General features: G+C 39.7%; 3 protein-coding genes across 3 annotated transcripts; 2 read left to right on the forward strand and 1 right to left on the reverse strand.

Annotated features, from left to right (window-relative positions):
* Positions 1–1,167: 1,167 nt before the first annotated feature.
* Positions 1,168–18,098, forward strand: crlf1a (cytokine receptor-like factor 1a). The gene is made up of 9 exons (XM_062440585.1): positions 1,168–1,411; positions 4,645–4,923; positions 7,318–7,447; positions 9,599–9,768; positions 14,808–14,965; positions 16,116–16,190; positions 16,278–16,371; positions 17,136–17,320; positions 17,495–18,098. Exons 1-9 carry the CDS (start codon positions 1,339–1,341, stop codon positions 17,516–17,518), a joined length of 1,188 nt encoding a protein of 395 aa, XP_062296569.1. The 5' UTR covers positions 1,168–1,338; the 3' UTR covers positions 17,519–18,098.
* Positions 18,099–20,575: 2,477 nt separating this feature from the next.
* Positions 20,576–22,150, forward strand: odf3l2a (outer dense fiber of sperm tails 3-like 2a). Its single transcript, XM_062439979.1, has 5 exons — positions 20,576–20,624; positions 21,048–21,158; positions 21,361–21,483; positions 21,550–21,691; positions 21,805–22,150. Exons 1-5 carry the CDS (start codon positions 20,576–20,578, stop codon positions 22,148–22,150), a joined length of 771 nt encoding a protein of 256 aa, XP_062295963.1.
* A 405-nt stretch (positions 22,151–22,555) lies between these two features.
* On the reverse strand, positions 22,556–26,001 carry ebi3 (Epstein-Barr virus induced 3). Its single transcript, XM_062439980.1, has 6 exons — positions 25,735–26,001; positions 24,486–24,600; positions 24,243–24,339; positions 23,733–23,850; positions 23,401–23,564; positions 22,556–22,711 (listed from the first exon to the last, which is right to left on the reverse strand). Exons 1-6 carry the CDS (start codon positions 25,835–25,837, stop codon positions 22,556–22,558), a joined length of 753 nt encoding a protein of 250 aa, XP_062295964.1. The 5' UTR covers positions 25,838–26,001.
* Positions 26,002–26,327: the final 326 nt, after the last annotated feature.

Raw genomic sequence — 26,327 nt, forward strand, 5'->3', positions numbered from 1 at the left:
GAAAACTGTTGTATAATGTCTTGTGGGATAATGCAAATAATGCGAATTACATCACTACTCACTTCAGTTTGGGTTTAGAGATTACAAATGTACAACATAAACCCTGCATTGTAAACTGGTTTGAAAGATGTGTGTTTATACCAGTCAGGGAAAGTCTAATGAAAGTTGCGTTATTGCTGTGTTTTAAAGGACTAAAGTCAGGATACACTGCATCAATTTTAACCACTTCGTAATCTGTCTCTTGCAAGTCCCCAAACTATATGGAAGTACAGCACTTAATTGCTACAGTACGTCTTTAACCCACTCACAACTGACCACATGTTTTATGTGAAATATTAGAATAAAAAAGGTTTACTTTCTCTAAGGCCAATTCTAGTTAACTGAATACCAAATCAAAGCTAATCAGTTGTAAAAATCGCAAGGGTCAGAAAGCATACACAACTCTTTTCTGACCTTGTGACTAGTTCTTGAAAGGCAAAGATGTATTTGATTGATTGATTAAAAACGCAATTATTAATCAAATCCTCAATGGTGGGTCATCAGATTATTTGAAGACATTTAAGTGTTATAGAATATTAACACACAGTGTAATATATTTGTTTCATTACCTATCATTCCTTAGCCACAACAGACACGATTAAAAGAGGAAAATATGACGATTCAAGTGGGTAGAATGAGGTTTTCTTTAAGTGAAAAAAGTGTATTTCTCACACTCCTTGTAGACAAAGAAATACAAAAAGATACAAAGAAAAGGACATTTTTGGATTTGGCGACCTTTCTTGTAAGACTCAGTGACTCAACAGCCTCCTATGGTGACATATTGTAAAGCAGAGACCTGAGGCATGGAAAGTAACAGAGACAGAGTGATTCAGTGAAAGTGAATGGCTCTGACTCTCCTACCCATCACTGAAGGGGGGAGAGAATGAAAAAAAAGAGCAGTGAAAGGACGGAAAGAGGGGGAAATGACTGGCGACTGTGTGGGAAGAGAGAGGAGGGGCTTAGAAAGTATGAACTTGTGTATGATTTAGCTGCAGAAAACATTAAGAAGGGAAAAGATTGCGTGCAGGACGAGATAAACTCTTTGTTTTAGCCTTTACTGAGGACGAGTAGTCTTATGGGTTCTCAGAGGGTGACTTTTTCCACTGGGTCGCACTTTTTCTAGTGCGCTCCTTTACTCCGCAGGGTTGTCTTGTTAATAAAATCCGGAGCATTCAGCTTGAACCCGTATTGTTTTTCCTCTTTCCACTGTGCGTAATTTCCATCCAGGATCGACAGAAGCGACATCACAACAACACGAGGACGAGGGTTCAAGGCAGAGATCAAACGAACTGGGGGAAAATGAAAGCCGTCTTGGATATCTGCTTGATTTTCCTCATGCTGCACACTCCCGGCGTGCTGTCCTTGTCCACACGTAAGTTACACACAGATGTCCATCGATGCGCAAAGACGTGGTCTTGCTTGGAAAGGGAGTTTTGATATGGGGTCGAGTGCTTTATTTGGTACACAGAGATCGGTTTAATCCATGTGTCACCCAGAGATCTTACAGTAAAGAGCTCTGTGTGACAGTGACCTGCGCTGGTATGGAAGATTTTACAGATAAAACAGCTGCAGAAATGGATCATCACAACAGTACAACACAATTTAGAAGGGTAGTCAATGCAAACTTACTGCTTACTACAGACATCAATAGGAATATTAGGACTATTATACTGGTGTTAAAGGGTTTAAAAACACTAAAATGTCTATAAAACCTCACTAAAAAAAGGAGCACTAATACATGTTTCCATATGAGGATAAAAAAAGACATTAGACACTTGTAAATACAGGCAATCTTTCATTAGATAACACTCAATAACACCGATTCCACAGATTCTTTCCAAAGTTGTCTTATATAAGGCCCCCTTGCTTGGGACACATACTGGATCCAATCAGATGTCTGGACACATTAAAACGGGTCCACCTGACAGCTCTGGTTATTGATGAGCTCCCGGTGAAGTGTATCTGTTGTATCCCTGCAGAGAGAGCTGCAGGTCCCAGAAGGCTGAATTTCAACAAGTCAGGCCATAATTCGTTTAACACATGGAGAGCGTGGGGGCTTTACGGACCGCAACAAAACAGTGACATCATTTGCTCGGGTTTTGAAGAATGTTAACCGGCAGCTTAATGCACAGTAACGTAAATAAATCAAAGTTATGTCCGCTTCCACCCGCTAAGTGGCTGGATTAGTTTTTATGGTGAGCTCATTGGCAAAGAGCAGCTCCTCACTGAGGATCTCCTGTTATTCATCCTATTTGAAAGGCGCTAATAAAAGAAAGTATAGTTTTAGGGGCTTAAAGAAGACAATGGCCCTTGATCATAAACCGCCCTGCTGTTTATGATAACTGCTTATTGGTCATTACTGTTTTATTCCCTGTAATAATGGATGGTGCTTCCCCTTCACTCAGTGCTGCGGTTTACAGATGCCACTGGGATAAAACTGTTTGAATGTGGAATTTTCTCACTGCTCATAAACATGTTAATAGTTTTTTATTGCAGCTCATATTCCCACAAAGTTTTTAGTTTATGTGTCCTGTTGGCATATAAAGGGAATTTTATGTTGGAAATTGTCATTCAATACCCAATATGACTCCAAAACACACAGACCTGAAAAAAACGGGTTTTTAACCTGAAATTAACTTTTCATATTTGTCCTGCCTGTGCTTGCCCTAATGTGACTTGATATCAGACAAGATAATCTCTCCTCTTTCAGTATGAGAGCATCCATTAAATACCTATAAAATGTAAATCGTTATTAAAACAAAAAAATGCATGCACTGTCTCCTCAGTTATTTCCTTTCAGATGGCGTTGCACGGTTCATTGTCACTAAATGTTGCGTGACTTCTTCCACTTGGCTCGTCCACAACGGCCCCTCAAAGTGTTCCACGTGTATGTCTATTGTAGAGCAGACAGAGGATTTATTTGAATTGTTGCATGGATGAGTGAAGAGTAAACAGTTTTTTAGAAACAGGAGGGGATGTTGTGTCCCTTTGAAGACTGACAGCATGAAAAAGGGAGTGTTTTCTGTCCAGCACAAAGCTTAAATTAAACATAAACCACAAGCCAGAATGAGTCAAAAATGAATTATTTGAAATGAAACCTTTCCATTGCTCCAAGTTCAACTTGCCCAATAACCTGCTCCATCCTCCACTATGGCAGGGTTAAATTGATACCCAACCCTGACGAGAGCTGTGCTTCAAGCAGCCTCAACCTTTCCAAACAAATAATATTTTACAAGTCATTTCCTTCAGTGAGCGTGTCGGGCAGGGGCAATAAACAACAGTAATTGTGTCTATTGCTGTAGAATTTGAAGGGTGGTACATTGGAGGGCTAAGCGCCCCGTTTCAGGGCAATGTCCCATCCTCAGCGCCTGGAATACATAAACAATGATTGTTATTCAGCTGGATCAGCATCTTATTGGCTAATCACGGCCCCCTGCACTTCGCCCCCTATCTGGTGACAAAGACAACTCGCCTCTGCGCTTGTGTTTGTTTGTGTTCGTGTGTGTGCATGAATGTGTGAAATTGGGGTTGTGATATTAACACTGATGAAGGGTTACAGCTGAATTAACTTCTTCAAAGGCGGTTCCTCTATGAAGGACCACACAATGTCTGTCAGTGGAGGTGGCTGGCAGCTGACTGGATGTGGCCCCAGGCGCGGATTTTTAGTGGTCTGACAAAGTGTTGATGATCTCACTCACTACCTGCTTCATAGAAATCGTCTTAGTTCAATGTTTTCATAGCGCTGTCTACTAAGGTGGGCAACATTTTTTTGAAATCCTCCTAGCTGAAGCAAATAAACTCTTCCCTCCTCTCTCCTCCTACACTTCATTCCTTTGTCCTTTCTTCATCCTTTTGGTATTTTGTTCACCTGTAGAGAGAGCTTTGCCAGTTGTAAGAAATGATAATAAATAATCAATATCTATAGCTTGTAACTTCTGACATCTGACAAATGCAACAAATAAGATTGATGGAAAACAAGGAAAATGTAACTCAACATCTTTCAACAGTTAGTTTAAAAAAAGTGTTTGCATGTTTTTGCCCAAAATAGTGCATTCTTCACAGTCTGTATCTGGAGAGAGTAAATCTTTCTTGTGATAGGTGATCCATCACTGTCAAATCAGATCAATCAGAGACTGTTTTTTTTTTGTTCCCCCATCTGAGATTTCAGAGGCAGTTGCAAGTCACCTTTACTCTAAAAAATAACTAAATGCAGATGAGGCAATGCCTTGAGATGTCTTGTTTGTCTGACCAACAGTTCAAATCCAAAGATATTTAATTTTAAGTTACATAAAATAAAAAAGATAAAATAAAACAGCAAATCTTCACATCTAAGAAGCTGGAACCAGAGAATATTAAGCATGATCAAGTATGATTATCAGAATTGTTGCAGTTTAGCTTTCTGCCAGTCAACAAATCATTTAATCTATGAGTAATTTAATCTCTAAATTTGTGGATGCAATCATTTCAACCGTGGGTTGTTTAAAGACACACTTAACCCTCTCACTTCAGATTATTTCTCTTAATTCTCGTGTCCGTCAGCCTACATTTCAGACCAGTCACCATTGAGATATTGTCTAATATAAATCTCCTCCTGCCTCCTTCCAGATGTAGCAATCATCTACCCCCAGGACCCTGTCCTTCGCATGGGGTCCAACCTGACTGTCAGCTGCTGGGTCCACCCCGACCTCGGCATCCACGCCAACTCTCTGTTCTGGACGCTTAATGGCCAGCAACTGCCCAGCTCCTTGTATCGAGTGCTGAGCCCGAGCAACCTCAGTGTGACGCTGTCCGGACTCAACGCCTCCAGACAAACCTCTGGCGACAACCTGGTTTGTCACAACCACAAGGGACACATCTTAGCCGGCTCCTGCCTCTATGTTGGGAGTAAGTTTCAGTACAATTTATAGTTTTTGATCTAAGATGTTTTTAACCTTGTTTTTAACCTTTTTTCTTTGGGGGGAATTTGTGGTATCTGCATTTGCCTCTCTGCATCAATGTGAGGAATTGTAGAAGTTAAGGGGTGTTATAGGGAAAACAAAGCGCAGGAAAGAAGTGAGAGGAGGAGTGCAGCACCGAAGTGAGAGGAGTGGAGAGGAAATGGGAATAAAGGGAAAGGGGCAGATTTTTAAGTGTCCCTACACAGTTGTGGCTGTATTTTATGTTTAGTTTTCCTGCCTTCAGGCCAGCGAGAGGCCTCTGTGAGTGTGTGTCACTGTGTGACGCGTTGACCACCTGTGTGGTCCATTACTCGCACTATCACTCATAGGGCACAAGTCTGACATTTAACACACACACACCACAAACACACACGTGTTTGTACTTCTATGCTTATGACCACCATTAACATAAAACATCAACTACCCCTAAACAGTTGCTTATTTTTTAGAGTGTGTTTTTGGAAGCTTTTGTTGCTGTGATGCCTTATAATACTCTCTAAGTAACCTTATTTTCTTCAGTGAGAGTCCTTACCTTAACTTGAGCCCAATTTGAGCCTGATCACTAAAACCAACTCATCAAAGTCCCCCTCCTCTCAAAAGTGTGTTTTGCTTCTTGTAACTTAAGTTGTATGTTTGAGCTTCACTGTGATGAACGATGTAAATTTGACCCTTGGAGGTTTTCACTTTAATCTGCTGAAAGTGGAAAGTTTTTCTTTGCTCACCTTAAATCCGAGTTCAAGACGTGTACATACAAGCTGGATTTTGTGACATCACAACTAGTTTTCATGATGCAAAATATCATTTATGCAAGTGTGATGTGGAGACATTAAGCCACCAATGCACATACACTGAGAACTGACTCTTTACTGAAGTAGAGGACATCTTATGTCTAATAGATAAACTTAGTTGTATGTTCATAGAGTCTGTATTTGTTTTAAAGAGGGAGAAGGAGATGAGATGTAATTTGAAGAATTTTTAACAAGTTATTGAACTGTATTTGTTGAAAAAACCATAGTAGGCAAGGCAAGGCAGCTTTATTTATATAGCACATTTCATACACAATGGCAACTCAATGTGCTTTACATAAAACAAACATTTAACAGTAAGAGACAAGTTGAGACAAATTACAATTCCAAGCAAATTCTTTTTATATGCCTTTAAAAGGATAATTCAGTTTTGTTACAACTTGGTTCTTATTTAATAGTTTTGGCTATCATATTTACTGTGGTAATTCAAATTTGGGAACATTGCAAAAAACAAAGGCTAGCAGGCCAAGAAACATGGGTGTTTGAATAACAAGGCATTTATTTAACCACCGTATCTAAACCACATTATTTGGAGATAAAACCAAAAGTAAGTGCACCAGAAATGTTTGTAATATTCTCTCACTGCACAGTAAAAATTGTCTACACACACAACTACAGCAAGTATGTTAGATCAAAGTTAAACCATTATGTCTGTGATGGATGTTCTTAAAATACGGTGTAGGTAATAATTTTACCTTTGTTTCTCCTCCAAATCCTCCAAATGTCTGGCTAACCTGCGACCCAGTGTAAATCCTGAATGATATAACCTGAATCTCTCATGTTTCTTGCCACGTATTACAGATAGGAATGATAGCAAGATCTACTAAAGCAAGATCCGAGCTGTGATAAACTGGAATGATCTTTTATTCCCTCAGGATTATGAAGTGACGAGCAGCCAAAATGTCCTCATTCTGAAGGTCTAAAATTAAAATTGTTTCTCACAAAAATAGAAATACATGAGTATACATGAGTGCACACACACAAACACAGTTTTATGCTGTCTTTGTCACTCCTTTCTTGTAGTTCCCATACACATAAAAACACATTTTTGAAGGTGATCAGATGAAAACGTACTTTTTAGGCGTCACAAAACCTTTACAATTTGGAGACACATGTTTAAATTTTCACAGACACAAACGTACATAAACAAGGAGGTGTAGTCAGGATCCTAATCTCTGTGCGACACTGGTGTTCAGCACCCTGTGTTCTGACAGACGAGGAATGTTGGCAGGGATCCCAAGTCTGACCAAATCAGACAGCACACATACACACACACACACAAACACACACACAGACAAAACGATTAATACAAAAAACACACCAATTTCTGAGGAACATTACTACACATTACACTCAGGAGGAAGGGGCTGAAGTAATGGCTGGAGGTAACTTTGTACCCTCACTGACCCTGCATCTCCCTTGCTCCCCTATCTACTTTTTCATCTGTTCTCCTCTCCCTTCTCTCCACCCATTTCTTTCACCCTCTCTCTCTTCTTTCCCGCCTCTCTTTCCAACACTTCCTCTTACTGTCCCAGTGCCTCCAGAGAAGCCGGTCAATTTGACCTGCTGGTCCAGGAACACCAAAGACCTGACTTGCAGCTGGGCTCCAGGAGGAAAGGGGGAGACCAACATTAGCACAAAGTACACACTCAAGTACAAACTCAGGTATATACACACACACTACTGCCACACTGCAGAGCATATTCACTGTTAGACGCCATTCAATACGCTATGTAATCTGAACATCAGCTTTTCCTTGATGTTAAAAGATAAACCTTTTGAATGCAATTGGTGCAATTTGCATGAAAAAAATCACACCCCTTCTTTTTAAAGTCATAACTCAAATCCAAACTGAACATATAAGACAGCGTACTCATATTAATAATAATAATAATAATAATAATAATAATAATAATAAATCAAACTTATATAGCGCTTTATGCGGTGCTCAAAGACGCTTTACAATTTCCCTATTTCCCTATTTAAAGCTATGAAACAAATGTTTATAAGTTATAAAAGGTTAAAAAACAAACAAACAAAAGGAGACAAAAACAAAGGTTAAAACATGACGAGTCCAGTGGGAGCTAGGAGTTGAAGGCTAGTATGAAAAGGTGTGCTTTTAGTGCAGATTTGAAAGAGGAGAGGGTTGGGGAGATTTTGATGTGAGGGGGGAGTGAATTCCATAGGGTGGGGGCAGCAACAGAGAAGGCCCGATCACCCCAGGTCCGGCACTTAGTCCGGGGGACTTGTAGCAGGTTGGCAGAGACGGACCTGAGGGATCGGGAGGGGGCGTGGTGATGAAGGAGGTCAGCAAGGTAGGGGGGTGCTAAGTTGTTGAGGGCCTTGTAGGTGGTGAGGAGGATTTTAAAGTTGATTCTGTGTTTGATTGGAAGCCAGTGAAGTTCACGGAGGACAGGTGTGATGTGTTCTCTGGAGCGGGTAAGGGTGAGGAGGTGTGCAGCAGAGTTCTGGACGTATTGGAGTTTATTGAGGACTTTGGTGGTGGTGCCGTAGAGAAGACTGTTGCAGTAATCGAGCCTTGATGTAATGAAAGCATGAATGAGTGTCTCAGCAGCGGTAGTAGACAGGTTGGGGCGGAGGCGGGCGATGTTTGGGAGGTGGAAAAAGGCGGTTTTGGTGATATGGTTGACATGGGGGAGGAAGGAGAGAGTGGGATCCAGGATAACTCCAAGGTTACGGATTTTGGTGGAGGGGGTGATGGTGGAGCCGTCAATGTTGAGGGAGAAGTTCTGAGTGGAGTGGGTGAGGGAGTCAGGACCAATGATGAGGACTTCGGATTTGTTGGAGTTGAGTTTGAGGAAGTTATTTTGCATCCAGGTCTTAATGGCAGTCAGACAGTTGGAGAGGGTTGAGAGGGTGGAGGCAGTGATGGTTTTGGAGAGGAGGTAAAGCTGTGTGTCATCGGCGTAGCAGTGGAACTGGAGACCATGGAGACGGAGGATCTGACCAAGTGGAAGCATGTATAGAATGAAGAGGAGTGGACCAAGCACAGAGCCCTGGGGGACACCGTGGATGATGGATGCTCATATCACCAAGGATTAACAACCATAAATCCATTAAAATTTGCGCTTTTTGTGGGATTTACATTATTTTATACTACAAAATTTGACAAGAAAACAAACTGTCCAAGCACATGCTTAGTAGCATGTCATGTCTGAGTAACCAGACATATATGGCATGTAGGGACATTTAATATAGGAACCTCATGTAAATCAGGGGAGTGAAAACCAAGCTTCAAAGGGGTAAAGACCCTAACTGGTGACCCAGGTTCAGACATATTTAATGAGTTTATTGTTTAAAATGTCCTGATAATGTTGGCGTGATGTGTAGTTTCATGATATAATCTGCAGTTTCATTAGTTTTATGATACTGACACATTTCAAAAAAGCTCCTTAAACAAGCTGAACTGTAGTTGGAACCAAGACAAAATACTTGGCAGACTGCATTTTAAGCAGCAGCAGTTGCCAGAAGGTGAAAGCTCTTCATGTGCAAAGTAACATTTCATGAACATTTTTGAAAATGAGATTGGGTGTAAAAACTCTATTCACATTTTTTAAATGATTAAATCACTAATTTAAAAACACAAAGAAGGAAAACTTGACACACAGTGCTCACAGGCATGCCAACTGAGTGGAGATTTATTATTGCAGTCAGATTAGTGTAAATAATGACTCAATAAAGCCGCTGCTTCCAGATAAACTTAACATGTGACACGTTATACAACAATGTGTATTTGTCCTATGTGTTATTGAAGGATGTTTGTAGTTATTTCAGTATTTCTTGTTTTCCTCACAGGTGGTATGGTAAGGAGAAGGAGTGTGAGGATTATACTCATACCCAGCCCTACTCCTGCAGCATCACCCGGGACCTGCACCTCTTCACACCCTACGAGATCTGGGTGGAGGCCTCTAACCAGCTGGGCCGGGCTACCTCTGATGTCATCACCCTGGACATCCTAGACGTGGGTGAGTATGAGAAAAAGTGACCTTTGACCCTCTTGCTTTAACTTTTGTTTCAGAGCTTAGATCTCAGTGTCAGTGGACCCTCAGGCTTTAATCTGGGACAATGGCTTCCAATGTTTTAGACTTGTGACCCCGAAAAAGTGAAGCCATTTCTACCTGCTACTCTCATCACAGGTTATCTACAGCTTTTATTCTTCATCAAAATCCTAGTTAGCTTCCACAAAGTGGTCGGTAGTCTTCCTGTGGTCCACATAAAATAATTAAAATAATTTACACAATAAAGTCATACACTATGACAAGAAAAAGCTGAACAAACCAGAAGATACATATCAGTGAACTGATTTTAAAATTAAAAGGTCAAACTTTATAGTTTATACAATAACAACTACAAAGAAAGACATTAAAATCCTACACAAAAAAGAACAAAAAAATCTGAAAATGATTACAGTTACTATACAAAATGATGTGAAATTCAACAATCAACTTTTTTATGTATCTGTGGAGTAAAGAGTCCAGCACTTCAATAAAGGCGAACAGGACATTAGCCAGCTAAAATGGTTATGTTCGTTCTCATTAAACTCACTTTGTTCTTTAAATGCAGCTGGGAATTGACTCTTTAATTTATTATTTTTTAAAGACTGTTTTGGGGGCTTTTTGCCATTATTTGACAGCCAGTGTAGACAGAAACAGGAAACACAGAGAGGGAAGGAAGAGTATGACGCACAACAAAGTTCCCTCACCTGGGAGTCGAACCGTGGACTTTACAGGAATGCTCTTATTCGCTTTCTTGCCAGGAGTTAGATGCGAATATTTAAACCACTCTCATGTCTCTATGTTTACTTTGGCACTAGAGCAGGGAGTCCATTAGCTTAGCTTAGCATATAGAGTGGAAACAGGGGTAATTAGCTAGCCTGCATCTACCAGCTCACTAATTTACACATTATCTTGTGTTTGTTTAATTCATACAAAAACAGAAATGTAAAATTGACAAGTTTCAAAGGATAAATATGCTACAACTACTCTTGGAAGACTGCGGAAGCCTGAAAAACATTTCTAGACTCTGCAGCCAGTGAGCAAAATAGGAATGAACAAGGCGCCATTTAGTAACACAATGGGCCACGTCCAAAATCAAAATCTGTTGTGTCCACTAATTCATTATAATGTACCTCATTACCTCATAATGTACCTCATATATTGTTTTAAACTCCATTTAAAAGGTTTACTTAGAACAGCTGAAATTCCATTTCCAATCCATTTTGTTTCTGCTCAACTCGGCTTGCTTCAATAGACTGATAAACCAATTTCTCGCCTGAGATAGAGATAAAAGTTTAGTTTTAGACAAAGAGCAATATACAGTTTTTCCCCAACCCCTTAAACTTCTCACTGTGCAGCCTACAGAACCAAACCCATCAAACTTTAAATAAAATTCTAGTGGAGATCTTAACGTTTTTTAAGAAATCAAACGTATCATACATGGAAATGTGTATAAAGTCAATCTCATAATACATCTAAATATCATCCATCTAACAGCTGATACAGAATACTGTATAGTGGACCAAAAATATTGTTCTTTTCAATCTTAAAGATATTTATGGGAGGGAAGTAGCAAAAACAGTATGTTAAAGTGTTAATTTCTACCCCATTTATCCCCCATTTATCGAATTAACCGTCAGCTTTATGAGTGCTGCTGTAGCCTCAAATGGATGGTATTAAAATGTTGATGAAGAATATCACATCACTTTATACATTCATCTTTTTTATTCCTACAGACAGAACATTGGCTTGAGCTCTGTGGCTTCTGGCTTTTGGATAAGGTTGTTCACAAATATTCATCCGGCTTCACATTGATAGGAACTGAGCAGCGTTCCCTTTTAAAGCTTTGTTATGTGGTCCACTGCCTAGCTTAGTGCGGTTTAAGCAAACGGAGCATGCAACAAGACCAAATTCTTCTCTTCTCTCATTATCCCACTCACTCATAGACACATGCACGCACACACCTGGACAGGCGTAGGTGTGTGACGCATGGAAATACCTTCTTTTGATGAGCTCATTTTCTCTTTACTCATGCTCACTGGACACACACACACACACAAAACACTAACTAACCCTCTTTTATCTCATGTTGGAATGTTCCACACTGATCCTCTAACCTAATCCTGTCTCAGAGGCGGCCGCAGACCCTCAAGGCCTGAGGAGTTTGGGCTTTTGAGGTTTGGACCTGAAATAATACAACGTGATTAGCTTGGAAGCCCTCACCTTGTTCACTCCCAACACGCTCTTGTCTCAGGGAAATGTACAGAGAGAAACACCATATAGAGTTTCAGAGGTGAACGCATCATTGGCACAGAAAAAAGCGTCCATCAAACTGTAATCCCTTTCCGTTCCCCAATGTATGCACACACTCACAGACACAGACACACACACACACACACACACACACACACACACACACACACACACACACACACACACACACACACACACACACACACACACACACACACACACACACACACACACACACACACACACACACACACACACCTGTTTACACACCCTGAGGGCAGGGCAGGGCATGGTAACAGTATAGACACTGAGAGACAGGCAGAGTGTAGGAGGTTTCTGGATTTGTGCGTGCGTTTGTTTCGCTCAGGTTGCTCTGGACGCTCTTTTCATTCATGCAGTTTCCACAACAGCAGCAGGTCATAAAACACATCAGCCACACCTGCGTCAATCACTATGAGTCACTCACGCCTACAGTCATGTCCAATCAGTTATGAAGGCGAGGCGGGAACACCTCACCGTCATGGGCAGCCCTCTGAAATGAGAGACTAGAGGCAACACGTATTGATGTCTTACCCTGAGATGAGGCTGTGTTGAGAGATGACACAATTTGTCATGTCTCTTTGACTTTTTTATGTATAGGGATACCACATTTACACTCATCTATATTACATATACAATTTAAAAATTCCCACGTTCCTCTCTAACTGTTATATGGAAGCCAAGAACAGCTATCATAATAATTGTATTTATTTAGTTATCTCAAGTTCACAAGTTCATGATCTCATGATCTCATTATCACATTATCTCATTATCTCAGGATAACAAGAACTTTGTGATAAAATATTTTGTTATCTCAAAATAACAATATTTGTTTTTGCAAGATTACAGGATAATTATCATGTTATCTTGACAAAACAAGCTTTTGTTTACTTGTGAAAATAAGATGATTAATTACTTTGTCAACCTGAAATAAAGAAATAAATGTACTCATAGTCTTGAAATAACAGATTGAATCAAATTAATGCAGCCACAGTTGTTTTAGGCTTCCGTGCTGTTTTAATCCTACTTTGAAGTCTTTGCTTTTGCTAGTTAAAACAACATAACATAATTAAGAAACACCACAAATGAATTCACAATATTAATGTGATAAGGGAAAGAAAGCTTTTTAGAAAAAAAAAAAAATCTCCCATTTCATTTCACATGTCCAATACGTGTTGGTTTGACCAATTACTGTTTCTACTGTATTAATAGGTTTTACCAAAGCTTTAAAACCTTTAATTTGTTAGTTTTATTCTCCGCTTTTCCTAAAAAGGATGGTCATGGGTTTACACTTTTTAAATCACACTCATAGTTCAGAGAGAGTCTCAGTTTCTCACAACCAGAAACAAATTCTCTAAAACCCTTGTTTCAACTCACATCTTGTTCCCTCTTTCCCACCTTCTTCTCTCCCCCCAGGTTGTTTTGTTTGTTTATTGGTAAGGGATGACATTATGTAAAGGAACTGAAGTTGAAAACGCGAGGAAATTTAAAATAATGGCCTGTCACCACATGTTTGTTTGTCAAAAACATAATTGTTGTCAGATGAAAAGACCCCAGCTCACACAAGTCAACTCTCCAGAAACTAGAACGCACTCGAGAGACCGCGAATCTCCGCCAATGCTGAACAATCCGTCAATGTGCTGTTACACATAGAGACATCACTCCTACCACTTTAAATTTGAATTGAATGGATTCCTTGACCCTGCGAACATAAGCCGGACATGTAGAAAGAAGCCCCTAAGCAATGATTTTTTGGAGTCATGGCTCAAAACGATAATCTGGGCCATCTGTACGCCAGAAGTCAATCACTGCGTTGTTAGGATAGAAATAAACTTGTTAATGGATGCAATAAATTTAAAAATACCACAGTTTGTGCCTCTCATGACATCGTTGTTTGTACATTTGGGATTTTGCTATGATGATTACATCAGAGACACAGCTACAAGCCACTGTTATTTCTGTGTGGAAACTACACTCTTTTTCTGAGACATTTCTGAAATGAAATTAACAATGGATCCAATTTTTAGATGTAATTTGAAAGCCCTGTTTTAAAGCAACCAAGCCACAGAGAATTACTGTGGCAGTTCCTCGCAGTTATGGCTGGTTTTGCTCTGTGTCTGTTATTACATAACTATTAGTGAACATTTTGCTGATAGCATGTCCAATGTTGTGTTTCCAGCTTGTTCTACTGCCCCTAAATGGGTCAAATGATTAAGTAATACTGCTTTGAGGACTGAAGGAAAGTAAAGTCATGAGGTTTGATTGTATTCTTTCAAAGTAAAAAAAAGATGGCAACAGGTCCTGACATTCAGTATCTTCTTGCTTGCTTGTCTTTTTGCTACAATGCATCACCAGATCCATACATTTTCATATTGTGTTAACTTTTCTATACTTACACATGAGTTATCATTATAATTTCACATTTTCTTGAATAATCAAGCATAGTTTTGAAAATTGAATCAAATGCTATCATTGGTGCAAAAGTGTCAATTGAGAGGTTCACGAACTAGAATTATGATCTTTATAGATTCATCTGACAAAAAATAATACATTTGGTTGGTTTATAAAATCTCAGAATACAAAGCAAATATTCGAAAATATTTGTGTCCCCTAGGTGACATTTCAAATTGCTTGTTTTGTCTGACCAACAGTCCAAAACCCAAAGATAATAAGATAGGATGTTCTTATTAAATTACCCCTCTCTCATCTTCCTCCAGTGACCACGGACCCTCCGTCAGGTGTGAGTGTGAGTCGCGTTGGGCAGTTGGAGGACCAGCTGAGTGTTCGTTGGGAGGCCCCTCCAGCTCTCAAAGACTTCCTGTTTCAGGCCAAATACCAGATCCGCTACAGACTGGAGGACAGCCAAGACTGGAAGGTAAAGGACAAGGACACATAGTTATAAGGGCGTAAATCCTCTCTCTTTGTCTCTTACTCACGAACAGATATATCAGTCAAACACTGTCCCAGCTGTTTCTCATCCTAATGCCGTAATCACCTATAATCTACTCTGATTGAGGCCTCCTTTGCCAGATGAGTTAATACTTGAGCTGCTCAAAAACTTTCACCAGTCATGAATCTAGAAGTTGGGTTTTGATCCAGAGAAAAACATAGGCCAGAGCCACTGTGTATACCTCTTTTCAAACTTGTAATGAATGAAAAATATAGTGTGAAACCTTTGGCCGTGCAGATGTTGCTTCCCAGACTTCATTTGAGTCCTCTGGGTAAGAGAGAAGATTCTCTGGTAATTAAGGGGGAATTACACAGATATAATATAAGCAAGTCCTTGCTCGCAACATGGAAGAAGAAAAGAACGGGAATGGAGAGGCGGCAGAGGGATGAGACCGCTTCGAAAGGAGGAAAGAGGAGACTTAAATCCAAGTGGCTTTAAGGGTTCGGTGGTGAAAACAAACGCCATTTCTCTCTGAACCGGCCCTAATCATGAGGTCATGCTGAGGAATGGCGGGATACATCTTAGCTGTTAATGTCTTCAATATGTCCGTAAAGACACTCAGAGCTAGGTAACTTGTGCCGATTTGGCTTTCCCGCGTCACATCATTAGCCCTCTGATGCCTCTAATTTCCATGATCTGTTTTCTGTTTTAGTCCTTCTTAACAAGTGTTTACAGACTCAATGCCAGACAGAAAGTGGGAACTATTAGACAAGATTATTAACTTCAGTGTGCGTTTCTTCTCCTATATCTTTATTTCTGCCGTCTGCATGTTTGAGTACCTGTGCATGCTCCTGTCTGTGTGTGTTCCAGTATATCCGGCTCCGTAATAAATAATAGAGAGCAGATTTTACCCAGAAGGCATGCTAACATTGAAATATTTTCATAAACATGCTGATCAGGAGCCACTAAACAATGTGGTGTGCATGTTTAGGTCTGTACATGGTTTGCGGTTTTGTTTTCTACATCTTGATTCTGCCCTGTGTTATAGTTTATGCCCATTGGTATTTAATATTGCGGTCAAAGCTCCAGCACTCAACTCTTCTGTGTTTGTTTGTGTTTTTTTTTATTCTTTTAGGTGATGGATGACGTTGGGAATCAGACTTCGTGTAGATTGGCAGGACTGAGACCTGGAACAGTGTATTTTGTCCAGGTTTGTGTGTGTGTGTATAAAAGTGTACGTCAGTTTAAGTCAGAGTTGGTCTGTGTTTCAGAGCTAATGATGTTGTATCGTATCCAGGTCCGCTGTAACCCTGTGGGCATCTACGGCTCTCGCAAAGCTGGGATCTGGAGTGAGTGGAGCCATCCCACCGCTGCATCCACACCCCACAGTGGTGAGCACACACACACGCACACACAGAAAGCCTTTTTTTGCTCTTGATCTCACTTTTTGAGAACATTTTGGTCCATTTTAGGAGGCAATTTGTACCACTAAAATATGTTTTATTTCACGGTGTACCACACGTCCCACAGTCCTCTCCCACTGCTGGAGGCCTCAAAACAAAAAGGAAAATGGTGGTGCTCCTTTCACCTTCTTGGATCTTCAAGCCTGTTTTGTATTATATTGGCAGCTTTATTCATGGATGATGGATCAAATCATTTCCAGACAAAACTATGTCAAGCTTTGATTATGCAATATTTAGCTACTGGTGGTTGTTGCTTCCCTAGAGTCATCAGTGAAATTGCTGAGTAAAATGCTATCATAACTGATTGGGCTGACAGCTGCAACTGCAAAAATAAAACATGGTTTACAAAAACTTCTTCAAGGGTTTCCCAGAAGTTACCATGAAACACTCTTTAGGAGGGATTTCTTGCAAATGAAACAGTTTTGAGTGAAGATTACATTAAGACGCATTCAAAGCCACAACTTCCTGTTAATATTTGGAGTTAAACTCTCGCACTCACACAGTTACACTACACATATTTGAGTAATTTCTCACTTCTTCTTTGTTGCTTTCTTTTCCTCTGATTTTGCTCCTGTCTGTATTTCTCATCTTTTTTACTTTCGATTGAGATGTTTCATTGCAGAGCGCCAAAGCCACCATCAACTCATCCTCCTCTCTCTCTCTCCCTCCCACCATCTCTTCTCCTCATACAGAGCGGCTGATGTCGGGCTCCTGTGACTCCAAATCCAGTGGGGACTCCAACTCCACCCTGCGCCGGGAGCTGAAGCAGTTCTTTGGCTGGGTGCGGAAACACGCCTACGGCTGCAGCAGCATGTCCATGAAGCTGTACGACCAGTGGAGAGTGCTGATGCAGAAATCCCACAAAGCACGCAACCAGGTAGGTAAGCATCACTAACGCAGGGATGAAGCATGCACATGCACATTCAAATATTATCACGGACACACACACACACACATACACATACACATGTGCTGCAAACATGAACACTCACAGTAAAAATGTTCTGTTCTGCAAAAGCTGACAGCTAACAGATTTTGTCTTTCAATTTAGGTTCTTCAAGGGGATAAATCATAGCACACGCTGCATTTACGAGCAGAAACCGAGTCGAGAAAAGAACTGAGTTAGTGTGTTTTGTGTTTTTGTCTATGTGTGTATGAGAAACGAGAAAGAGAGATTGTGTTCGTATATGGGAATGATCATTTTGCTCTGGACAATTTGTGGAGACACCAGCCATCCAAAGAGAAACTGTGGGATATCCTTCCTTTGTACATGTTTTCCAGTCAACATGAGCACTGATTTGCCTGAAAAGGTGCAACCTGGAAGGACTAAGAAGACTAATGGACCAATCACAGACAACCTGGTATCTTTGCATGGCTAGAAAGAGGCCATGTGGCCTACTCTCCTCAAAAAAGGACGTTGTAGCATGACTAACTCGGACATCAGAAAATATTTTTGACATGGCTGTGTACCTGCTCTAAATGTGCACAAAGATTCAAATCAACCAGAAGTGTTGCCGAAGCATCTAAAAGTACCCTGTGACATCTTTTGGGTATCTCCTGTGGATCCAAAGCACCATCTAGTGGTTATACAGCATCAGTGGATACTCCAATCAAAGCTTTAATTTTCACTGTGGTCCTGACGTACAAAAGTTACAAATTATTATACAGTATTTCTAATTCATGTTTTGTTATATAAGTGGATTATGTGCCAAACTGGTTCACCCAGAATTCACATTTCTGAGTGACAGTGACTGATGGTGTTTGTGTATGGAGACGTTTCACTGCCTTTATTTTTGTACTGAATTGTACCAGCATATTTAAAACTGTATAAAGTTATGTTTTATTTCTTAAGTTATGTTTAGTTAGTAAAGAAATACCAATGACTGAAGTTGTTATCGATCTCTAAATATTGTCCGATAAAAATGTTTTCAGAAACACAGTTTGTTATTCAGTTGTATGCAACACAGAGTAGTAGAGCACCAATAACATAATGAGAATTTGGGTCACAATTTGGGTAATATGGATACAAAAGGAACATTTTCACTTTAGATCACCCCAAAATAAGCAAAAAGGATGCAATAATCAGTATGATGTAGAGCAATATTTCTTCAAATCAGAAAGATGGAGGGTTTCATTATTAAATTATTGTATCTAATATTCTGTAATTACTCTTTATCTATTGCAACACATTTCCACATTCATGAAAGCAGTTTAATATTTTAACTATGTCAACAATACAGTAGAGTCAAAATAATGCATGCCTTAAAGCCAAAAACATCCATAAAAAAGCCAGTAAAACAATACACACTGTTTAAATGTGTATAGACTAATTATATTAATAATATTTTCAGTTTAAGCTTTTATCATTTGTTGATAGTTCATTGATTCAGAATGTCACTGTTGCTCTCTGCCAATTAGGACACACCTCAACAGTCAACATCAGATAGAAAAGTCAGTACAACCAGTTTAAGAGACTAAACTAGAAAACACTGAGAAGGAACATGTATCCATATCAGTATAATAATTTGGCACACAGTTAGCCTATAGAAAAATGGAACGGCATATGCAATATCAAATCACACAAAATGTCACAGGAATTTCAAGGAGTGATGATAAAAATGTTTTACAAACAGTGTCAGAAAATGTCTATGTAGAAATGAGCATGGCATGGGCCAGCATTCAGCACCTCACAATTCAGTATTTATGGCAAAATATGAAAACAAAACATGCTGGCCACATGGTAGTGTTGTATGCACCTAAATCTAAATAGATGTTCCTGGGCCAATGACTCAACTTTTCAAGAAGTAATATTTAAAACTGTGATGGCGTTCCTTCTAACTAACAGAAAAACACACAAACAGTAATGAAAATATAACCAGGGGCATTAAAATACTGATATCTCTGAGAAAGAATTGCCCTAATTGAATCTGCATTCCATTCTCATCATAACAGGCAGTTTTACACACTGCATTCTCTCAATTCTCTCACTGTTTATCAGGGATATTTAAGACTACGGATATGTGTTCTGTTGGTGCCTTACCATGTAGTAAGGTTATCTCCTGCTGATGACAGAGAAGAGTCTTGTTACTAAGACTATGGCCACTCTGAGTCGCTGGTGTTTAATAATTAACCAGTGTGGGGTTTTTCTTTGTCGTTGATCTGCTCTAAAGGCTTTAGTTACCTCTGTGTTTGGTGGTAGAATTAGTAGAATAGGAGTGCAAGTGGGCACTGGAAAGTGAATGACTCTGCCAAAAGTCTCTGCCAAAAGTTAATCCTCCTCAGGGCTTTTCTGCCACAGTTCACACTTCTCAGATGCTGCCTGGGTGCAAAACTAGCAGTTAAGGTTGCCTGCAACCCCATTTTTTAAGTCCCGGAATTCTCACAATCCCAGAAGTTGAAGCTTTCTAGTTTGATTTTGTACTTTTTTGTCAAGAGCAAAGCTGCAGTTTTTCATTGATTATACATTCATACATTTTTACATTTACTTAGTACAATAATACAAAACACTGGCCAAATTTTCATGTTCACCAGTCCATCTTTTTTATTACCAGCAATGCAGAGCTTATCAAATATCCACCTGTAACAGAAGCTTAGAAAGTCCTTTCATTTTTAATAGCATGTGCACTGAGATGCTATTAGTTACAGCACAAATACATGTTGTTTAGATGTTCGCACACATTTAGAAGTTCAGTAACCTGACGCCTCAGAATAGGATGACAAATGAACTACATTAGATGTTCCAGTGCTTTACCACTCAAGATACTTTTACTTCAAAAAAGCACTTTCCCTCTGAATCTATATGTTTAATACATTATTAGCTGTAATCTTTAGTTCTAATTTTGTTCAGATTCAACATTGGTTCTACTCTTTTGAGCCCTGACAGAGGTGACTTTTTTGGTCCTGGTTCTTAAAACTTTTTGTCCTGAAGGGACCTTGGGCAAAGGAGGTGGAGAGGAGGTTGGGCCTTGGTCAAGATTGGATTTCTTCACCTCATGGTCATGTATAATTCAGCCTGGTAGGACGTGGATCACCTGGAGAGGGTCACACAAGAAAAGGATGTGTCCGAAGTGACAGAGGAGCCAAAAAGGAAGAGAAGATGACAAAGAAGAAGGAAGAAAGAGGCTGGCAGAGTATGGATGAGGTGGTGAAGAAACGGCCAATTATCTCTGCTAGAGAAAGAGGTCAGTACAAGAAGTGTGTATACCTCTGTATGTGTGTGTGTGTGTGTGTGTGTGTGTGTGTGTGTGTGTGTGTGTGTGTGTGTGTGTGTGTGTGTGTGTGTGTGTGTGTGTGTGTGTCTGTACATGCATGGACTGCATTATAGCTGAGGTGGTTTTGCTATGAAATCTCTCACAGCATTATGGTCATTGCTCCATACTTTTTTTTTGAGATTTCTACATTGTTTAAAATACATTCCCAAACAAGTGGAGGAAGAACATTAAAATGCAAAACCATAGATAATAAGACAAAGGACTCCATATGGAAATCATCAGAGACAATACAGCCCAAGCCAAAGAGCAGTGGGTGTGCTATACTGCTGCTTAGAGCTGAGTCTGTTGCATCATTTTCATCCCTGTCTTCATCCTCCTCTTTTTTGATGTCAGGCCCAGGCCCTGGACGCTATGCTCTGCCCCCTACTGTTGGCTACATCAACCATGACTTCACCAAGCCCAGCAGCCCCGCCTACTCCTTCCACAGCCGTATGAGCAGCGCCAGTGAGTTCTCGCAAACCAAATCCCATGCAAATTTCATAGTCTGCATGTTTTATCTGTTATACTGGCTGCATTTGCCCAGTTTTTACTCACAGAGTTCATAAAAAAGTTCATTTTAGAGTAACTGAATTGTGTTAAACACATTTCTAGAATTGATTCAGAGCATTTTATGAGGTCAGATGGTGTGTGTGTGTGTTTTCTGTAGTGGTCTCTGTAGACTCCAGCCCAGGACCAAGGTACCATACTGGTGCCAATGTTACCCGATTTGGTCGAATGGACACCCCATCTTACTCCATTTTGGGCAGAGGGAGGCGTACAACTGATAAAGGTAATACAGAAGAGACAATAAAAGAAAAGGAGAATTGTCCTAACCAATTTATATTTATGTCCATAGGTGAGTCCTTCCAGACTCCAGGGCCAGGTGCCTATAGCCCGGAGAAAGCTCCACTTCTCAACTCCCAGCGCAGACCACCGTCCTACACCATCAGCGCACGCACCAGATATCGCTCTGTGGATGCTGTGCCAGCACCCAACAGGTGAAGGCAGGAGGAGAGACATATTAAAAGATACTGCTGATGATATTTAATTATTTTCTTATGGTCAAAGTCTCTGAAGCTCAACCTAAATATTGTCTTCTTCACCCCATCAGCTACATTCTTCCTAATGTGCTGGGCTGTCAGGTTCCCCACAAATCCTCCAGCCCCAGCTACAGCTTCTCAGCCCGAAGGAAGGTCGGAGCTCCTTCTGAAGACCTCTCAAAGAGCCCTGGACCGGGAAAATACAACAGTACCAACCCAGACATTTACCGCCAGCGTCAGCCCTCCTTCTCCATGCAAAATAGGACTAAGAGGCCCAGTTATTCCTCTGCTATTCCTGGTCCTGGCGCCTACAGTCCAGAGAAGTTTCATATACACCTTTCTAAGGCACCGTCCTTCACTCTGGGTGTCAGGCACTCTGAGTTTGTCACCCCACTTGTGGTGGATGTGATTGACTGACTGCACTGTTGATTGATTTCAAATGCAAATTTATTCAAATTTTAACACAAACATGAAGCTGCCCCGCGATTATAAATTTTTTTTTAAATATATCTTAAATGGGTAAAAAAAAAATTGGACCAAAAGTGTTATAACAACATAACCAATTATTACAGTGCCTTATGTTTAAGGTGAATGACTCAACCAACACAAACTAACAGTATTACAATAAATACTAAAACAATAACAATTTAACTGGATTGTACACTGTACAGATAATATCCATATATTAATTAATAAATAAAATAAAATATCAGTGACTTTAGCAGGCATTGACTGTGCATTTAAAAGAACAACAAGAATGTGTTCAGTTCCTCAGTTTCACTTCATTAGAAGCTCGAAAGGAGGAAAAGGGAGAGGAAGTGTTCACAGTTTTGTTTTTGGTAGAGTGATGTTCACAGGTGAGCTCCATGCGCTGTACTCGCCCAGACCCAGCAGCTCCTTAGCGCGGACCTGGAACTGGTAGGTGCATCCTGGGGTAAGCCTATTCAGTTCATAGTTGGTATACGGATATGTATCCACCTGGAAGAAAAAAATGTAACGTCATCTGTATTATTTTCACATCCAAACATAGTAGCTACATGAGGGGACTGCTGTTCAATCAATTATTGGAAATAATAAGTTGTAACTAAAGTATTTATTAATAACATTTGCAACATAATAACATAACATTTTTAAGAAGCAATAAAGTCTGCAGCTGGACGTGTTAATAATCCATTAATACATGGATTTTGGTACAGATCCTTCAAATGTTTTTCCAGGAGGATAAAGAAGTGTCAGAAGAATTCTTCATAACATCCCAACTGATATAAAGAATTGGCATTAATTGGCCATTATTAAGTCATTAGTTACAAGTTACAAAGCCTTTATAAAAAGAGGGCCTTTTTTTCCTTTTCTTAGAAAAAGTGTTACCATAATTGTTGGTGAAACACTAGCTTCTGAAGACTTTAGGAGTCGTTAAGTTCAATATTTTTGTTTTACGGCAAACAGATGAATTACTAAATGTAAGTATTATATGCACAACACTGTTAAATTAAAAAACAATGAAAATTCCACAGACAAAGGGACTTTTTGAAACTTTCAAATTGGAACATTGCCTAAAAATTTTAGGTAATTCTGAACTTCCACATGTTGTATCTGTGCATGTGTCAAATATTGACTTTTTAGATCACATTGCTGTTTATGTGACAATCATCAAGTGGCATTCTTACATTGCGAGACTCTGGAGTGCCCCTGCTTTCCCACTGGTATCGTATCTCATAGATTAGGGGGAAGATGTCAAGGTTAGCCCAAGTAGGGGGAGCAGACCACTTCACCGACACGCCTCTTTTAGGATGAGGGGAAACCCGAACATCTACGGGAGGATTTGGTTTCACTACAGTGAGAAAGAAAAACAGAGGAAGCAATTTTTAACAAGGTTGTCCTTACAGAATATCATCATATCAATCAAAGTGGTGAAATTGTATTTCTATCGATATTGATGCCACATATCCATCACTTTTTTATATTTTAACACTGGATTATTTATCATTTCAACTCTCACCAATTTCCTCCAACATAAAACTTTTTAGATGGGAGCTGCTTCTGCCGGGATAAACTGCTGTGATGTTGATGATGTAGTCAGTGAAAAGCTTTAAGTCAGGTAGGAGGCAGTGCCAGAGCTGAAATATATAGGATATTATGTTATGTTACATTGGAATCTTTTCAGTACATTACATGTGTCCAAAGAAAAAAAAAGTCACAACATTTTGAAAAACTGGATTATTTCACACACTAACAGCTTGTTTATTTGTTGTTGTTTATCACAGCTATAAGGGGAAATACGAATAGGGGTTTCCAAAACTCAGCCTGTAAACTTTGTGTGGAAAGTTTTTGGATCAACAAATACACTTAAAGCTTTGAAAAGTGCATCAATTTCTTCATAATATTCATTATAAACATGAGCGATGTGTGCTTTGTTTCATTTAGGTTAAAAGCAAATTGACTGAATTACAGAAAACGCCTCCTCAGTCTATCTGCAGTTCACTGCTGCAAATGTAAATAAAGCTAGTACCCGATCAGAGGAAGATGATGCTGAGATCAGTGCAGAGGATGAGGAGCCTGGTTGGATGAGCTGACAGTGCTTTGTGTCCAGCTGTCTGTGTCTCTCACTGAAATGCACACACAAACCCATTTACAGACATATTAATGAGTGAATAAACTCCTTAATGACACTTGACAACTGGAGTCTGTTTCACTAAAAGGGGTCGGCTGTTTGGTTCAGCACACCGAATGTGGTTTTATTTGTTATATTTACCTGTAGGTGGCGATGTAGTGTTTTGGTGGAGAGTGAGGAGGTTCAGGCCAGGAGCAAAGAGACTGGTTTGGATAGCTTGCACACCAACAGTGCACCCTGGGAGTGTAGGGAGGATCTGGAGGAAGAAATTGCTGTTACTCGCACTGTTTTTTCCCATAGATGTTGTCATTATTTGATGGTAACAAAGCTCATAAACCAGCAGAAAAAAAATAAATTTTAATGAGACAGAGTCTAATAGGCTAATTTTCATCTGTTGTCGCTGGCCAGATGTTAAGGAGGTGACCTACGATTAAAATAAAAGGACATCTTGTAAAATTCCTGGTACGTGGTTTTCAGAAATTCATGATACAGATGTAATTCTTACAAAAAAGACGAAGCAAAATTTAACTAAATAAATAAAGAAAGAAAGTCTATGTTGTAATATATCAGATTTACTTTTTAAATAAATAAAAATGTATCCATGTAGTCTCTGTCTTCTAGTTTGTCATTTAGAAAACACAAAATCAATTCAATATTAAATAACTTAGCAATTTAAAAAATAAATGAAATAAAACTAATGGTGTAAAGTTCGCGCATGTTGGAAAATAATTTAACCATCACTCCATGCAGGTTTAAAAACATCTAAACCAAGGTGTGAATTTGAATAGTCATATACAGATTATCAAAAAGCTTTTCAAGCAAGATTGCAATTTCTTTTCTCCAGAGGCAGCTCTCACTGATAAACATAGATGTGAGGCCTTAAAAGCATAGCATAATGTTTAAGAAAGCAGCTTTACAACACACACTAGAAAGAGTTAAAACACCATCGAGTAATTACATCTACCAATTTCTGATTCATGCATGATGAACACACACACACACACACACACACACACACACACACACACACACACACACACACACACACACACACACACACACACACACACACACACACACACACACAACATAAGGCATAACATACTTTTGACTTCATTTTCTGGAGATTTACCCTAATTCTAACTATTACCACTGCTTGCCTAACCACTGACCAAAAACTCAGCTATTTCCCAAAACACACACACACACACACACACACACACACACACACACACACACACACACACACACACACACACACACACACACACAAACACACACACACACACACACACACACACACACACACACACACACACACACACACACACACACACACACACACACACACACATTCACTGTGAGCATACTGTTAAAGATTTGTACTTACTCCCTAATGCAGCATTTGCCCTTAGCAGGTCTATTGCTTGACTTCCAACAACACACATGAGAAGAGTCACAGTGACACACACACTGCCAGCCATCACAGCCATCAGTCCGTCAGGCAGGAGAAGTTGATACCCAAGTTTAGTTCTTATGAATACTTTTGAATGTGTTGCAGTCAAGCCTCACTTCTGCAAGATATTGACTACTCTCCTCTACTGTTCTTTTGTTCTTTGCTCTGTTTCTGTCTGCTCTCTACTTCACTCTACGTTCAAAGTTCAGAGATCAAAAGCAAGCTGGTATTCCCTGGGTGTTTGAGCTGGGTGTTTGTGTGAGAGCTGATCACTGAGCACTTTTAAAGCAACCGAGGTCAAAGTGAAAGAGGAAGCTTCTCACAAAAGAAACGTCATTCAAAAAAAGAACCGTTTTACATTAAGTCTCTGTTGATGCATCAAGTTTCATTATGTCAAAACATGAATTTAAAGAAAAAAAAAGTTGTGCCATACTTGTTTTAATATTGCTTTCAGATGGTTTACAGATAAACAATATACGCAAAAATACATATCAGGTGGCAAATGGAATAGGTTTACAATATGAAAA

Source organism: Scomber scombrus, chromosome 19, assembly GCF_963691925.1.
Source record: "Scomber scombrus chromosome 19, fScoSco1.1, whole genome shotgun sequence".
NCBI classification, from domain to species: Eukaryota; Metazoa; Chordata; class Actinopteri; order Scombriformes; family Scombridae; genus Scomber; species Scomber scombrus.

What these genes read in the sequence shown, in the direction of transcription:
- crlf1a (XM_062440585.1), top strand. Translation starts at nt 1,339, where the DNA reads ATGAAAGCCGTCTTGGATATCTGCTTGATTTTCCTCATGCTGCACACT. An exon ending in CGTGCTGTCCTTGTCCACAC is followed by an intron (nt 1,412 to 4,644) that starts GTAAGTTACACA and finishes GCCTCCTTCCAG; the next exon opens with ATGTAGCAATCATCTACCCC. An exon ending in ACACTCAAGTACAAACTCAG is followed by an intron (nt 7,448 to 9,598) that starts GTATATACACAC and finishes TTTTCCTCACAG; the next exon opens with GTGGTATGGTAAGGAGAAGG.
- odf3l2a (XM_062439979.1), top strand. Translation starts at nt 20,576, where the DNA reads ATGGATGAGGTGGTGAAGAAACGGCCAATTATCTCTGCTAGAGAAAGA. An exon ending in CAGCCGTATGAGCAGCGCCA is followed by an intron (nt 21,159 to 21,360) that starts GTGAGTTCTCGC and finishes TGTTTTCTGTAG; the next exon opens with TGGTCTCTGTAGACTCCAGC. An exon ending in GAGGCGTACAACTGATAAAG is followed by an intron (nt 21,484 to 21,549) that starts GTAATACAGAAG and finishes TTATGTCCATAG; the next exon opens with GTGAGTCCTTCCAGACTCCA.
- ebi3 (XM_062439980.1), bottom strand. Translation starts at nt 25,837, where the DNA reads ATGGCTGTGATGGCTGGCAGTGTGTGTGTCACTGTGACTCTTCTCATG. An exon ending in GGCAAATGCTGCATTAGGGA is followed by an intron (nt 24,601 to 25,734) that starts GTAAGTACAAAT and finishes TTCTTCCTCCAG; the next exon opens with ATCCTCCCTACACTCCCAGG. An exon ending in GCACTCCAGAGTCTCGCAAT is followed by an intron (nt 22,712 to 23,400) that starts GTAAGAATGCCA and finishes TTTTTCTTCCAG; the next exon opens with GTGGATACATATCCGTATAC.